The sequence below is a fragment of the Cetorhinus maximus genome, chromosome 10 (assembly GCF_964194155.1).
Source record: "Cetorhinus maximus chromosome 10, sCetMax3.hap1.1, whole genome shotgun sequence".
In the NCBI taxonomy this organism is placed as follows: Eukaryota; Metazoa; Chordata; class Chondrichthyes; order Lamniformes; family Cetorhinidae; genus Cetorhinus; species Cetorhinus maximus.
This window is the reverse complement of record NC_135888.1, coordinates 24,051,269-24,066,673: the sequence shown is the minus strand read 5'-3', so window position 1 is coordinate 24,066,673 and position 15,405 is coordinate 24,051,269. Positions and strand designations below refer to the sequence as shown.

General features: G+C 46.8%; 1 protein-coding gene across 5 annotated transcripts in view; it reads left to right on the top strand.

The window, feature by feature from the left end:
• Positions 1–12,374, top strand: part of snapc4 (small nuclear RNA activating complex, polypeptide 4) — a 52,064-nt gene extending 39,690 nt beyond the window's left edge. For all 5 annotated transcript variants that reach the window (XM_078550205.1, XM_078550204.1, XM_078550203.1 and 2 more), the window contains exons 17-22: positions 944–1,014; positions 1,756–1,803; positions 2,473–2,500; positions 3,156–4,909; positions 9,258–9,410; positions 12,007–12,374. In XM_078550205.1, coding sequence (XP_078406331.1) covers positions 944–1,014; positions 1,756–1,803; positions 2,473–2,500; positions 3,156–4,909; positions 9,258–9,398 — 2,042 coding nt within the window. In that variant the 3' untranslated portion in view covers positions 9,399–9,410; positions 12,007–12,374. The remainder of the gene's footprint in view (positions 1–943; positions 1,015–1,755; positions 1,804–2,472; positions 2,501–3,155; positions 4,910–9,257; positions 9,411–12,006) is intronic.
• The last annotated feature ends 3,031 nt before the right edge of the window (positions 12,375–15,405 follow it).

Sequence of the window (15,405 nt, the reverse complement as noted above, 5' to 3'; positions counted from 1 at the left end):
GAGTCTGCACCGACACGTGAGAAACACGTGACCTACCTACTTAATCCCATTTACCAGCACTTGGCCCATAGCCTTGAACGTTATGACATGCCATATGCTCATCCAGGTACATTTTAAAGGATGTGAGGCAACCTGCCTCCACCACCCTCCCAGGCAGCACGTTCCAGACTGTCACCGCCCTCTGGGTAAAAAAGTTTTTCCTCACATCCCCCCTAAACCTCCTGCCCCTCACCTTGAACTTATGCCCCCTTGTGACTGACCCTTCAGCTAAGGGGAAATGTCTCGTACCCTTTAATATTCAGGTCCCAATCTGTCATCCTGTAGCCAAGTCTCTGTAATGGCTATCAGATCATACGTACTTATTTCTATTTGCTCTTTCAGTTCATCTGTTTTGTTTCGAATGCTGCTTACGTTTAGACATAGAGCCTTTAGTTTTGTCCTTTTATTTTTGTAGCATCTAGCCTTATCTGCTGATTTGCTCTTAGATTTGTACTCTCTGTCCCTTCCTGTCATGGTCTGTTCCTTCCTGTCATGGTCTGTCAATCATTTCCCACATTAATATCTGTCTCTCTTGCCTTGCCTCTACTCTTTTGGTTTATGACACCTTCCCAAATTTGATCCCTTGCCGCCAGTATTCAGTTTAAAACCATCTTTCCTAGTTAGGCGGCTCACAAGGACACCAGCCCCAGCACAGTTCAGGTGTAGACCGTCCCAACGGTACAGACCCCACTTTCCCCAATACTGGTACCAGGGCCTCACAAACCAAAACTGGAATTTCTTTCAGTGCTAGTGCAGTTCATTGGAATTATAGCGCGATTTATATGGTTAAAAACTGCCCAGAGAGATTGATATCTAAATGGGTCATGCACCTACTGGAAGTAGTGTGGTGCCCTGAGATTTAATGTCATTTTCTGAAGCTGTTTCCCCCTTTTCCCCCATCCAGTTGACCTTGTTCGTGAGAGACTGCTATCAGCTGGGTTAAGCAGTACACCTATTTTTGCACTCTTGGTACAGGTAAGGTTTTTCTTTCTTTTAAAGAACACACCTATGAGCAGTGCTGAGAGTCGGGCAGCGCCATGGTTTGGGCTTAAAACCAGTTGTGAAAGACTAGATGGAAGCATCTGTCTTGCCAGCTATCTATGCATCAGGAATTTGGTCAGGTACATTTCCCTTCTGGTCCATGCAGGCAAACTTTACTTAGCTTTGTGCCAGTACTTTGTAAACTGGCATTTGTACTCAAGGGAAAAGCAAAACTCTCTCACTGGTTCAACAATGAGTGCTTTTAAATTGGGACTGGGGATGCTTTGTATCTAACCCCATGCTGTAACTGTCCTGGGAGTGCTTGATGAGGACAGTGTAGAGGGAGCTTTACTCTGTATCTAACCCCGTGCTGTAACTGTCCTGGGAGTGTTTGATGGGGACAGTGTAGAGAGAGCTTTACTCTGTATCTAACCCCATGCTGTACCTGTCCTGGGAGTGTTTGATGGCGACAGTGTAGAGAGAGCTTTACTCTGTATCTAACCCTGTGCTGATAAATTCCCCCTCTGCAAAAAGATCCATGCAGTTTCATGCTCTGACTCAATGATGACCCTTGCTGGAAGTGAATGTATGTGGACATTTGGCAAGCAGGCTTAACTGTGATGCCTATCATGGTGTAATTGCCTTTTGTGCACTATAGGTTTGAGTAGTCAGCCAGAGTCAACCCTTTCAGCAGGAAGGACCCAGGTACTCACTCCGTTGTTGTGTTGATTGCAGGTGTTCCGGATTGACAAAGAAGGTTGCATGCAGATCATAAAAGAAAAGGTAACTTGAGTTTGAGACTTGATCACAGTAAATTGGCTAAGAGGCAACTTGAAGAGGCATTGTGCAAACCTGAAACAGGGCAAGGTTGGGGTTTGAGACTTAGCCATATATGGGAGGAGGGAGAAAGGTTGAGGAGCAGATGTGGGGTGGGATAAAGGCTTTTGGGGCAAATATAGGTTCTGATCATGATCCAAACTGTGTACAGCTATTTCCCCAGTGATTCAGGAGTTTAGCTGAGCCGCTTAGACCAGGACAGTCCCAGCCAGGCCAGTGACTGGATTCCTGGGTTTGCAGGAAGAAAGTGAAATAAGCCAGAGCTCCCTCCCTCCTGCCCCAAGTGCTATCCAGTAATTCCTGCTGGCTAATACACTTCAAACAATGCTACGATGAGGCTTGGATGCCTCACACAGCCAAATTTTTAAAAATTCATTGACAGGATTTTGGTGCCACTGACTGTGCCAGGATTTATTGCCCACCCTAATGGCCCACCAATACTTGTCTACTGACCCGAGAATGTGATCGTAATAGTTTTGTTCATTTCAGTGGGGTTTTTTCTTTTAATTGTAAATTGTCTGTACAGATGGAGTTTTATTTGTATTGGGTTGCAGGGCTGTATTTGGGAAGGTGTCTATCAGTTTATCCTCACTATGTGTTCTCTGTCTCTTGTAGATGAATAGGGATGCACAAAGTCTGTCAGGTACTGTATAATATTTGAACATTCATCTGAGTCTGTTTGTGCTCTTTACTATATATGTGAATTTCTCATGGGCACCTTTTGTTTTTCGCACCTCCATGCCCCACCAACCCAACAAAACCTATACACCTGGCTCCAACCAGGAAGGCTGCTCTGCTCCTGTCCCAGTCATGCCACTGTCACTGAGCTGTGGGTTTGTGGATGCTCCTCTCCCTGCTGTCCCTCCCCCAGATGACCCAGGCTTTGTCCTCTAAGTCATCAGCTTTGTGTTTTTCCTCTTGCTGGTAAAACCAATCCTGCAACAAGTTTGTTGTTTTCCTTTTGGAGCGTTCAGCGCTTGTCTTTCAGTCATTGGGTGGTGATCCTTGCCTTGGGGAACATTAATAGTTGCAGGGGATCTCCCACAGGGAGACAACTGTGCTGGCTCCCAGGTTGTTTAAACACTAAGACTAACACAGCCAAGCCAAACCTTTTCCTTGATCAGTGCCCACAAGCAAAACTTCACAGCTCTCACTGGTACGATGGGCTGAATGGCCCCTGAGCTGTAAGATCCTGTGATTCTAGTAAGTTTAATTTCAGTTTTAGCATCTCAAACAGAACCACTTCTCTTTTCTTGTTTCCCGTTGTCTCACGCCTTCAATTGTCTTCTTCCTGCTAGAAAAGGAGCAGTGTGGTGACAAGCTGAGGCAAGACCCTTGCCTCCTGCAGCAGGTGAAAGACAGCACCATCAGCGTGGGCAATGGACAGACCATGGAAATCACTCGCTTTAAACTGGGCTCCGCACCTCCGAAGAATAAACCAAAGACGGTCCTCGAGTTACTCGCTGAGAAGCGCCTAGCCAAAGCCTCTGCCGCACCCCAGTCAATGGCGGTACTGGCACAGCTGACAGCCTCATCCAGCAAGGTGCCCGTTGGTCAAGTGTTGCAAGCATCTAAGCAAACTCGCCCGCCTTCGCCTGTTCAAACCAGATTGCCGAGGAAGAGAGTGAAGCCCGGGAGCCGCTCTTTAGTCCGGCAAGTTACTCGTGGCAAGTCAGTGCCCACACAGCCAACGTTGGACCAATGCCCACCATCGGACACCCCAGGAGCGACGCTGCAGAGCAGCCAGATCCAGCCTGCCGTGTCCTCAGCTACGATTGCTGCTCCCGTTAAACTTGGCACTGCCAGAACCCCCCGTCGGCTGCAACCAATCGCCCCAATGCCAATGGCCCCAACCATGCTGCAGCCCAATGGTGTGATGGTACCACTGATGCTCCCCAACTCCACTGTGCCCATCATGGCAGTGCTCACCCCCAAGGGTTTGTTCTATGTCCCTCCAGGCTCAATCACAGCTGTACCGAACCCAAACATCCCGTCCCCGGCCACAATTGCCACAGTCAGCCAGGCCACTCCCTGCTCCTCTCAGCAAGCTGGCAATGTAGTTATTTCCACGGTGCCATCAGGCAGCACAGAGTTGGTGGCCACTGCAGTTCAGGCACCGGCCCACAGCCCCCCTGCAAGCAGTCAGGCAGTAGCTGGTGGCTGTGTCGTTGTTCCGATGCAGACAGCCTCTGGCACCAAACCAGCATCAACGCAGCCCCTGGCCTCCCCTTCACCAGCAATTCACCAAGCTCAAGCACCTGCACCCCCGGCTTTACCCCATATTGTAGCATTGACCACAGCTCCTGGGCATGTCCAGCTGCCAGCAGCCAACTCTATCAATTCCACGCAACTTACCCAGGGAGGGGGTTCATCGCTGCCTGAAGATACTGACTGTTCGAGTGCAGGCCCCAGCAGCCTGGCACAGCGTGATGGAACTGAACCACCCCTGACAAACTTGCAGCCGGACAAACACTCTGTTGACTTTCAGCTTTTGTCTCACGAGCAAGATGCAATAATGAAAGACTGGCTTCAAGGCAAGGGTGGTGTGCGGGTGCCAGGCATGCCCACTGCCCTACCCTACCTGCCGCCCTGTTCCTCCACCCTGAGAGCCTTCTCAAATTTGCTGCTGTACAAGAAGGTGCTGGAGCAGAATCTGTCAGGCTTCGGGGCTCCTGAGGGGACTGACCCCAAAAAAAGACTGGAGGCAGCCAGGGCGCTGGTGGCTGATCGCCTGCAGAATAACCCTGCCTATCAGCTCCTGAAATCCCGATTCCTTTCTGCCTTTACACTGCCAGCGTTTCTAGCTACACTGCCGCCACGGGGAACCCGGACCACAGTGGGACAATCTAGAGGCACCCTTGACCAGGACTCTGAGGAAGGAAGCGAGTACACAGACACAGACAGAGGGAGCGAGGACAGTGTTGGAGAATCTCGAGTGCAGTGTGTCCCAGAAGAAGTGGTCGGGGATGAAGTGGCCGACAGAGAGTTAAACCAACCCTTCGAGGTCTCCTTCACTGATCTGTCGTTTGGATGTAACTTGCCGGGCAGCCTGGTGAGTAAGAGAAAGCAGATCCGTGCCTGAACTCTGCTCTTTGTTTCCTTCCCTTACTCTTACCAGAAAGCTGCAGAATCTTTCCTCCATTCTCCCTGCAGGTCCCTCACCTACATCTCCGAACTTCATTTTCCAGCTGATGAGTTCTGATCCTGCCTTGACCTCAAATCCACATGCGCACGTGTGCGCGCACATCCCCACACACAAGCACAAGTGGCACTGGCGCGCGCGCACACATAAGCATGCGCACCCCCACACAAACATGCGCGCACCTACATGGGCATGCACACATTATTCTACAGAAGTGGGACCCTTTTTCCCCTACTCAGCCTTTGCCCCTAGATCAGCTGAACTTATACAGACTGGCGAGCAAATGGACTTTTCCTGACCCTTGTGGCTATATGCCAAATGTTTGCTCATTGATCATCTGTGGAACTTTGTAAATTATTTTATTAATTAATTCTCGGGAGATGGACATCACTGGTAAGGCTGCCCATCCCTAGTTGCCCTGGTTAACAAAAGAAGTTAAGGAAAGCATCAAACTTAAGGAAAAAGCACATAAACTGTGCAAAGATGCGTGGCAGGTCAGATGATTGGTCAGGATATAAAGAATTGTGGAGAATGACTAAAAGGTTAATCAGGAGAAAGAAATTAGAGCATGAGAGGAAGCTACCGAGAAATGTAAAAATGGGTAGCAAGAGTTTCTACAGGTTTTTAAACAGGAAAGAGTAAGTAAAGTGAGTGTTGGTCCTCTAGAGAGTGACAGTGGGGAGTTAATAGTAGATAATAAGGAAATGGCAGGTGAAATGAACAGATATTTTGCTCGTCTTCACTATAGAGGATACAAAAAACATTCCAGTAATAGCTGAAAATCAGGAGGTGGAAGAGAGAGGGGAACTTAGTAAAATTGCAATCAGTAGGGAAGCGGTACTGAGCAAACTGATGGAGCTGCGGGTTGACAAGTCTCCAGGTCCTGATTGACTTCATCCTAGGATCTTAAAAGAGGTGGCTAATGAGGTGGTAGATGCATTGGTGTTAATTTTCCAAAATTCACTAGATTCTGGAGAGTAGCAAATATAACCCCTCTATTCAAGAAAGGAGTGAGGCAGGAAACTATAGGCCAGTTAGCTTGACGTCTGTCATGGGGAAGTTGTTAGAACAGATCATTAAGGAGGTTATAACTGGGCACTTGGAAAAGCTCAAAGTAATAGGGAAGAGTCGGCATGGTTTTGTGAAAGGGAAATCATATTTAACCAATTTATTGGAGTTCTTTGAAGGAGTACATGTGCTGCAGATAAAGGGGAACCTGTAGACGTGCTGTACCTCGATTTCCAGAAGGCATTTGATAAAGTGCCACATCAAAGGTTATTGCAGAAAATAAAAACTCATGGCCTAGGGGGTAACATATTAGCGTGGATAGAAGATTGGCTAGCTGGCAGGCAACAGCGTGCATCAGTGGTTCTTTTTCTGATTGGCAGGATGTGACCTGTCTGTGCTGGGGCCTCAATTTTTTACAATTCATATCAGTGGCTTAGATGAGGGGAGCGAAGGCATGGCAGCTAAATTATGGTGGCACTATAGTGGCGTGGTGGTATTATCACTAGTAATCCAGAGAGCCAGGGTAATGCTCTGGGTACCCGGGTTCGAATCCCACCACGGCAGATGGTGAAATTTGAATTCAATAAAAATCTGGGATTAAAAGTCTAATGATGACCATGAAACCATTGTTGATTGTTGTAAAAACCCATCTGGTTCACTGATGTCCTTTAGGGAGGGAAATCTGCCATTCTTAGTCTGGCCTGCATGTGCCTGTTAAGTCTGAAATGGCCTAGCAAGCCACTCGGTTGTATCAATACACTACAAAATCTAAAAGGAATGGAACACACTGCATCGACCGGAAATGACAACGGCAACCTCAGCCTTGTTGACCCTGTGAAGCCCTCCTTACTAACATCTGGGGGCTAGTGCCATTCTTCTTGAATGGCGGAGCAGGCTTGAGGGGCTGAATGACCTACTCATATTTCGTATGAGAAGATGGTGGTGAGCCCCCTTCCATCAACTTCTGGTAGTGGGTTTTATACAATTGAGTGACCTCTTCAGAGGATAGTTAAACACCATCTATGTTGGTGTGGGACTGGAGTCGCATGTTACCCAGACTGGGCAAGGACGACAGGGATTAGTGATCCAGTTGGGTTTGTTATGATAATCTAGCAGTTTCATGTTCAATTTTCCAGTTTCTGTTTAATGACCACAGTGAGATTTGAACTCCTGGATTATCAGCCACACCCATGTTTAGCACTGGACAGTTAATAATTGTACCAAAAATGAAGTGGTTTGTGGAGGGGGTTCTAACATCACATGAGCAGTTCACTTCAACAAGCAGTGCTTTGGAATTGGGAGTATGTTGACTCACTAAAGAGTTAATTGCGCCCAGACAGGCTGCTGGTAATCGAGGCAGATAAATCAGAATACAGGAAGTCCGTGCTCATTCTTTCTGTCATTGTTAACTTTTTATGGAAAAGGAAGTTGTGGTGAAAAATGTTAGTAATGTGTTGAACAAATGTTAAGTCAGATGAGCAAAACCCAGAGCAGAGTGGGTGGGGGCTGGCAGTGCCCTGATTTAATCCATGCTCTATGATTCGACCCTCATTGTAGCTGCCTAGTTAAGAGTGCCATCCCAGTGGTGTGACTGGCGACAGGGAGAGAACAGGGACACGGGGTTCGAATGGTGGGGGGAGAGTGGAAACTAACCAGTCGAGACATGTAGAAATCACTGGCCTCTGTCTGCGTCTCTGCTTCTCTTTCTCATCTGCTTCCCACTCTAGGTGCTAATCCCTGCAATGGCAGGATTGTGCAATGAGGAGAGATTGAGGAGACTGGGCGTGTATTCTCTAGAGTTTAGAAGAATGAGAGGTGATCTCATTGAAGCGTACACAATTCTTACAGGATGTGACAGGGTGGATGCAGGAAGGATGTTCCCCCTGGCTGGCAGTGGGGGGAGGATCTCAAACCAGGGGACACAATCTCAGAATAAGGGGTAGGCCATTTAGGAGCGAGATGAGGTGAGATTTCTTCACTCAGAGGGTGGTGAATCTTTGGAATTCTCTGCCCCAGAGGGCTGTGGAGGTTTAGTCATTGAATATACTCAAAGCAGAGATCGGTAAATTTCTAGATACCAATGACATCAAGGGCTATGGGGATAGCACAGGAAGATGGCAGTGAGGTAGAAGATCAGCCTTGATCTAGTTAAATGGCAGAGCAGAACGAAGGGGCCGAATGGCCACCTCCTGCTCCTATGCAACTAAGTTAGAGTCATCCTCAAACCAATTCTTGGTGAATCTGAGACCACATCATAAAACTGTCCATTAATCATCACTATTTGACACGTCTGACCCAATGTTCTGCAGTGAGAAAATATCTTTAAAATCTGAAGCGAGAAAATGAGAATGCACTGTAGAGATTTGGACAGTACAGAGGGCGCTTCATTCTGCATCTTCCCTGGCTTTCTCTGATGGGATTAAAGAGTTAAATATGGTGCATAGAATAGGCTTGTACTCCCTTGGGTATAGAAAATTAAACATGCTTTTTAAATTTATTCTCAAGATGTGGGAGTTACTGGCAAGGCTGGCATGTATTGCCCATCCCAAGTTGCCCTGAGATGGTGGTTGTGTTGTTGAAGATGATTAAAGGGGTTAAAAGGGTAGGTAGCAAGAAGTAATTTCCACTGTGGGAGTGGGGTAAAGTTCACACAAGGGAGTGGAAATCTGGAACCCTCTCCACCTAAAAGCAGTAGAGCCTGGGGGTCAGTTGAAAAATTCTAAACTAATTGATAAATTTGTGTTAGACAAAGATATTGAAGGATACAGAACCAAGGCAGGTGGATGGAGTTGAGACACAGATCAGGAATAATCTAAAAGAATACAGAACAGGCTCATGGAGCTGAATGGCCTCCTGTTCCTCTTTTCCACCAACAGCTTTTGTATTCTGCTAAAACGTTGACTGTTTCTGTTCAGGTTGATTTTAAGTGTTCAATGTGGTATCGAGGCAAACTCAAGACCTGTGTTCAGATGTCTGATTTCAGCCAATGTGAGGCCACAGCTGCCCCTCCAAGCGACTGGGTTAGTGGGGGGCTTGAGTGGGGGAGGAGTGGGGGGGTGCATGGGTGCAGTTCCTGCTGCTGACTCAGTCCTATTGGAAAATCCACTCTGAGCGCAGGACTGGACTTGGCTGTGATGCCCTCACAGTTGAGAAGCCACCATCAAGGTTCACGTGAAGGATTGTTCCTTGTGCAGGTGTTTGCTGCCTGTTAGCCGCAGTAGTATAACCCTGTTGTTTTTAAATTTGGCAGGAAACTATTGAGGATCAGCCTACTGCCCCAGAACAGCCTACTGCCCCAGAACAGCCTACTGCCCCAGAACAGCCTACTGCCCCTAAGAGTGAGACACGAGTCGTGACCAGATGGAGTCTTCGCCCAAGGAAGAAACGCTGAGAATGCACCAGGGTATCGAAGCCGTGTCAGCTGTCGTCCGAAATTTCCACTGACTGAGTGTGAAACCAGTTTCTGATGTTGCAATGTTTCTGTGGCTGTGTGTGTGGGGGATTGGGAAATATTCAGTGTTGTCAATGTCTTAAAATAATTACTGAAGTTTAGTGCGAGGATTCTGCCTTGTTTTTGTTTATTGAAGTTCCCTTAATCAGTCTTTGTACTGAAATAGATTGCAGTAGGTAGAAGATGATATAAACTCAAACTATATGAGGCATTGAAGAGCAAGTAAATAAAGGACTTGCATTTCTATAGCGCCTTTCACCACCTTGGGGGCATCCCAAAGCCCTCTGCAGACAACAAGGTACTTTGTGAAGTGTAGTCACTGCTGTAATTTAAGGAAACTTGAAAGCCAATTTGCACATAGCAAGCTCCCACACGCAGTAGTGAGATTTAGGAGGCAGATATTCCCATGCTTAGCGACATGAAGCTGGGAATATCTGCAGCAGTTAGGCAGCATGTTTGCCTTTATTGTAGGGGGTGGAGAGAGGATCTGTGCCTGAGCATGGAAGCATCACAGGGGATGTCCTTGTCTGATATCTACACATTGGGCAGTAGGTGCCACAGGATAACAAGCAGCACAAGAACTGTACAATTCTGAGATGTAATTTATAATTAGTGATAGAGCAGACCTAGCTTACCCTGCAAAGTTGTAGTTTCTCTATTACACAAAGATGGTGTAAAGAAAGGTTTATAAAGAGGATTCCAGAGCAGAGAGGCCGTCAGAAAAGATTAAACAGTGTGGAATAGAGAAGGCTGTGGAGTGAGCTGATAGAGATCTTTAACATATTGAGAGGGTTTGATAGGGTAGACATAGAGAGGTTGCTTACATTCCAGGAGGGAGACTGAACTAGGGACCATCAGTACAAAATAATCCCTAATAATCCCAATCAGGAGTTCAGGAGAAACCTCTTTACCCAGAGAATGGTGAGAATATGGAACTCACTTCCACAGGGAGTGGCTGAGGTGAATAGTATAGATACATTTAAAGGGAAACTGGATAAACACGTGAGGGAGAAAGGAATAGAGGGATATGCTGAAAGGGTGAGAGAAGGCTTATGTGGTGCATAAAGGCTGCCATGGACTGAGTTGGGCTGAATGGCCTGTTTCTTTGATGTAAACTTTATGTAATTACTCTAAGTGCTCTTGCTTTACTGGCCAATTTGTTGCCTCTCAAATGCCATTTTAGCATTCCTTCAGTTTATTGAACCAGTTGATATGGAAAGAATGGGCGAGTCTGGTTTGCACTGCCATTCTGTTCTCATCCCACTCAATCCAAATCCCTGTGAGGCAAACTGACTGACCCCAGGGGCATTAGTCACTGATTCAGGATATTTCTACTGCTTTCACCTGTGGCAGGACCAAAAGCTATGATTCACTCAAGGCCCACAGTGTAACAGGCTACCAAAATTGAAAGGATTGTCGAGGAAAGGTGAGATAAATTGCGGGGGGGGGGGGTGGAAGGTGGTTAATCACAATTCTGAAGCTTAAAAACAAATGTGCAGAATAGGAAAAGGGAAAGAAGGATTTGCATGATTTCAGAATGGCCAGAGGAGGAAGATGGGTATGTGACACTGAGGGGGCAGGTTTACTGATAGAACAACCCAGATTACAACAGCAAATGACAGTGATTGGGCAGTCTGCTTTTGCTCCCCTCCTATGGAGGGGTCAGTGTCAAGTACAGTGCAGCATTAACAAGGTTTTGGAGGCAGTTTCAGCAATGAGGAATGTAGTAATGGGAAGAGGCAGTGAAGCCAAGTCCAGAAGTGAAGGAGTAATAGTGGAACCAGCATGGGTTGGCAACTCTTACTGGAGACAAAGACTGTAGCAGTGAGATATTGGGAGGTCTGTTACAGCCTGATTGTGTGTGTGTGTGGCGGAGGGGGGGTGTGCAGCTGTGTGTGTGAGGTGGGGTGGGGGGGGGGCGCGCGTGCGGCTGTGTGTGGGGTGGGGGGTGGCGCTGTGTGTGAGGGGGGGGGATGTGCGGCTGTGTGTGTGTGTGGGGAGGGGATGTGCGGCTGTGTGTGTGGGGTGGGGGGGATGTGCGGCTGTGTGTGTTGGTGGGGGGGATGTGCGGCTGTGTGTGTGGGGGAGGGGGGATGTGCGGCTGTGTGTGTGGGGGAGGGGGGATGTGCGGCTGTGTGTGGGGGGGAGGGGGGAATGTGCGGCTGTGTGTGTGGGGGAGGGGGGATGTGCCGCTATGTGTGTTGGGGGGGGGGGGGATGTGCGGCTATGTGTGTTGGGGGGGGGGGGGGATGTGCGGCTATGTGTGTTGGGGGGGGGGGTGGAATGTGCGGCTGTGTGTGTGGGGGAGGGGGGATGTGCGGCTGTGTGTGTGGGGGAGGGGGGATGTGCCGCTATGTGTGGGGGAGGGGGGATGTGCGGCTGTTTGTGTGTGTGAGAGTGAGGGGGGGATGGGTGCGGCTGTGTGTGTGTGGGGTGGGGGGGGGAGATGGGTGCGGCTGTGTGGGGGGGTGGATGTACACACGTGTAATAAGTTTATGCTGAAACTTACTGACTGTCAAGATGTAATGATGATGTTCTTTAATTTCAGGAATGGAAACCCCTGGTTTATGGATTTTCTTCACTTCAGTGAGTGATTGGAGACGAGCAGTATGATGGACAACTTCCCATAACAGCTAAATCTGCATTTATTAACACGTGACAGTAAACAACTGGAGGGAGGGATTAAATCACGATTACTTTTTGAATGTTCACACTGATTTAATAATGGCAGCTGATTACTTCGGCTGACATTGTGTCCCTGTGCTTGAATCCTAGTAAACTGTTGGTGTTTCACGGAGTCAAGGTGTGATGAGTACAGAATCGTGCCGGTCCCTAGACTCTCTTTAATTATTCCTTTTTGTATAATATCTGCAGTGGAATAAAGCAGGTATTTTAATAAAGTTCTTTTTTAATTTACGAATGGCTTGTGTTGACCCTGCAGTGACCCAGAGAGGGTGGGAGGTGCAAGTTGAAAAGGCATACAGGTATTCTGTCTCCTTGGAAATCCTGAGCAAGGGGAATTGACACGGCTCTCAGTACCACTAACAAAGCTGTGAAGAATTTTCTCAGCAGGCTTGTGATCCTGTTTCAGGACAGGAGTCTGTGCTGCTTCACTGAGAGTCTTGTGATGCTCTTTGACCCTCCACCTCTCCATGTCCTTGCTCTCCCTACAGTGAGTGCCAGCTGCCCCTCCAGCATTCAAACAAGAATCCTGTTCATCAATGCCAGCTCTGACACTGAATACCAGCAGGTCATTCGGCATAGAGAGCATTACAGGGCAGCTTAACCCTGTTTTCATTCCACCTCCATACACTTTCCAGCAGGAACTCCAGCTTCTGTTTTTCCTCTTCTATCACTCTTCCCATCTCATAAGAAATAGGAACAGGAGTAGACCTTTCGGCCCCTCGAGCCTGCTCCGCCATTCAATAAGATCATGGCTGATCATCTTATGTTTCGATTTCCACATTCCCATCTAACCCCGATAACCTTTGATTCCCTTGCCTAACAAGAATCTTATCTACCTCTGCCTTAAAAATATTCAATGCCCTTGCCTCCACCACCTTCTGAGGCAGAGAATTCCAAAGTCGCACAACCCTCAGAAAAAAATTCCTCCTCATCTCTGCCCTAAAAGGGCGGCCCCTAATTTTAAAACAGTGCCCCCTAGTTCTGGACTCACCCACAAGAGGAAACATCCTTTTGACGTCCACCTTGTCAAGGCTGTTCGGGATCTTGTATACTTCAATCAAATCACCCCTCACTCTTCTAAACTCCAGTGGAAACAAGCCCAGCCTGTCCAACTTTTCCTCATAAGACAACCTGCTCATTCCAGGTGTCTATCTAGTAAACCTCTGAACCGCCTCCAATGCATTTACATCCTTCCTTAAATAAGGAGACCAAAACTGCACACAGTATTCGAGGTGCGGTCTCACAGATGCCCTGTATAACTGAAGCATAACATCTTTTTTTATGTTCAATCCCTCATGATAAAGGATAGCATTCCATCAGCTGCCTTAATTATTTGCTGTACCTGCATACTAACTTTTTGTTACTCATGTACTAGAACATCTAGGTCCCTCTGCAACTCAGAATTATGCAGCCATTCTCCATTTAAGTAATACTCTGCTTTTTTGTTCTTCCTGCCAAAGTGAACAACTTCACATTTTCCCATTTTAAAGTCCATTTGCCAGATCTTTGTCCAATCACTCTGCCTATATATATCCATTTGCAACCTCCTCATATCCTCTTCACAACAGGCTTTCCTACCTATCTTTGTGTCATCTGCAAATTGAGCTACCATGCTTTCACTCCCCTCGTCCAGGTTATTGATGTAAATTGTAAAAATTTGAGGCCCCAGTACAGTTCCCTGTGGGACTCGTCACATCCTGCCAATCAGAAAAAGACCTATTTATGCATACCCTCTGCTTTCTGCCAGCCAGTCAATCTTCTATCCGTGTTAATTTGTTACCCACTACATCATGCACTTTTATTTTCTGTAATCTTTGATGTGGCAGCTTATCAAATGCCTTCTGGAAATCCAAGTACAGTACGTCTACAGGCTCTCTATCCACTGCGCATGTTACTCCTTCAAAAAAACTCCAATAAATTGGTTGAACATGATTTTCCTTTCACAAAACCATGCTGCCTCTTCCCAATTGCCTTGAGCTCTTCCAAGTGCCCAGTTATAACCTCCTTAATGATCGATTCTAATAACTTCCCCACGAGAGACGTCAAGCTAACTGGCCTATAGTTTTCTGCCTCCCTCCCTTCTTAAATAGATGGGTTATATCTGCTACTTTCCAATCTGATGGAACCATTCCAGAATCTAGTGAATTTTGGAAAATTAATACCAGCCCATCAACTATCTCATTAGCCTCCCCTTAGAATTTTTCTTAATAGTAGGAATGTACTTATTCTGAATATTCTGAAATATCCCCTTAAATGTCTGCCACTACTCTATTGATCTATCCTCTAGCCTAGTTTCCCAGTTCACTTCAGCTAGCTCAGCTTTCGTCCCCACATAGTTGCCCTTATTTAAGTTTAAGATACTAGTCTTAGACCCGCTCCTCCCCCTTTCAAACCGGATGTAAAATTCAATCATATTGTGGCCACTGCTACCTAGGGGTGCCTTTACTCTGAGATCATTAATTAATCCTGTCGCATTACACAATACCAAATCTAATATGACCTATTTGGTTGGTTTCAGAACATGCTGCTCTAAGAAACTACCTCAAGCATTCAAAGAACTCCTCATCCAGGCTACTACTGCCAATCTGATTTTTCCAATTTGTGTAGATTAAAATCACGCATGATTATTGCTGCCTCTTTATCACAAGCACACAATATTTTCTCTTGAATACTTTGTCCTACGCTGGCTACTGTTAGGGGCCTGTAGACCACTCCAACTAATTACTTTTTTCCCCTACTAATCCTCATCTCCACCCAAACCAATTCTACATCCTGATCTCCTGAACCAAGGTCATCTCTAACTATTGCACCAATGCCCACTTTGATTAACAGTGCTACCCTCCACCTTTACCTAGCTTCCTATTCTTCTCGAATGTCAATATTAAGGACCCAATCTTTATCATCCTCCAGTCATGTCTCCGTAATTGCTATCAGATCATATTTATTTACTTCAATGTGGGCCATCAATTCATTTACTTCGTTATGAATGCTACGTGCATTTAGATAGTTCAGAAGTTTTGTCTTTGTTACCTTTGTAACATCTAGTGTTGACTGTTGATGTATTCTTAGGTTTTTTCTCTCTGTCCCTTCCTGCCATTCTCTGACCCTCAATTCTCATATTACTATCTTGCTCCTCTGTCTTGACTCTACACCTTGAATTGCTACCACTACCAACCTAGATTCCTCACCGCTCTAGTTTAAAGCCCCCTCTACTTCCCAAGTTATGCGATTTGCGAGGACACACGTCCCGGCACAGTTCCGG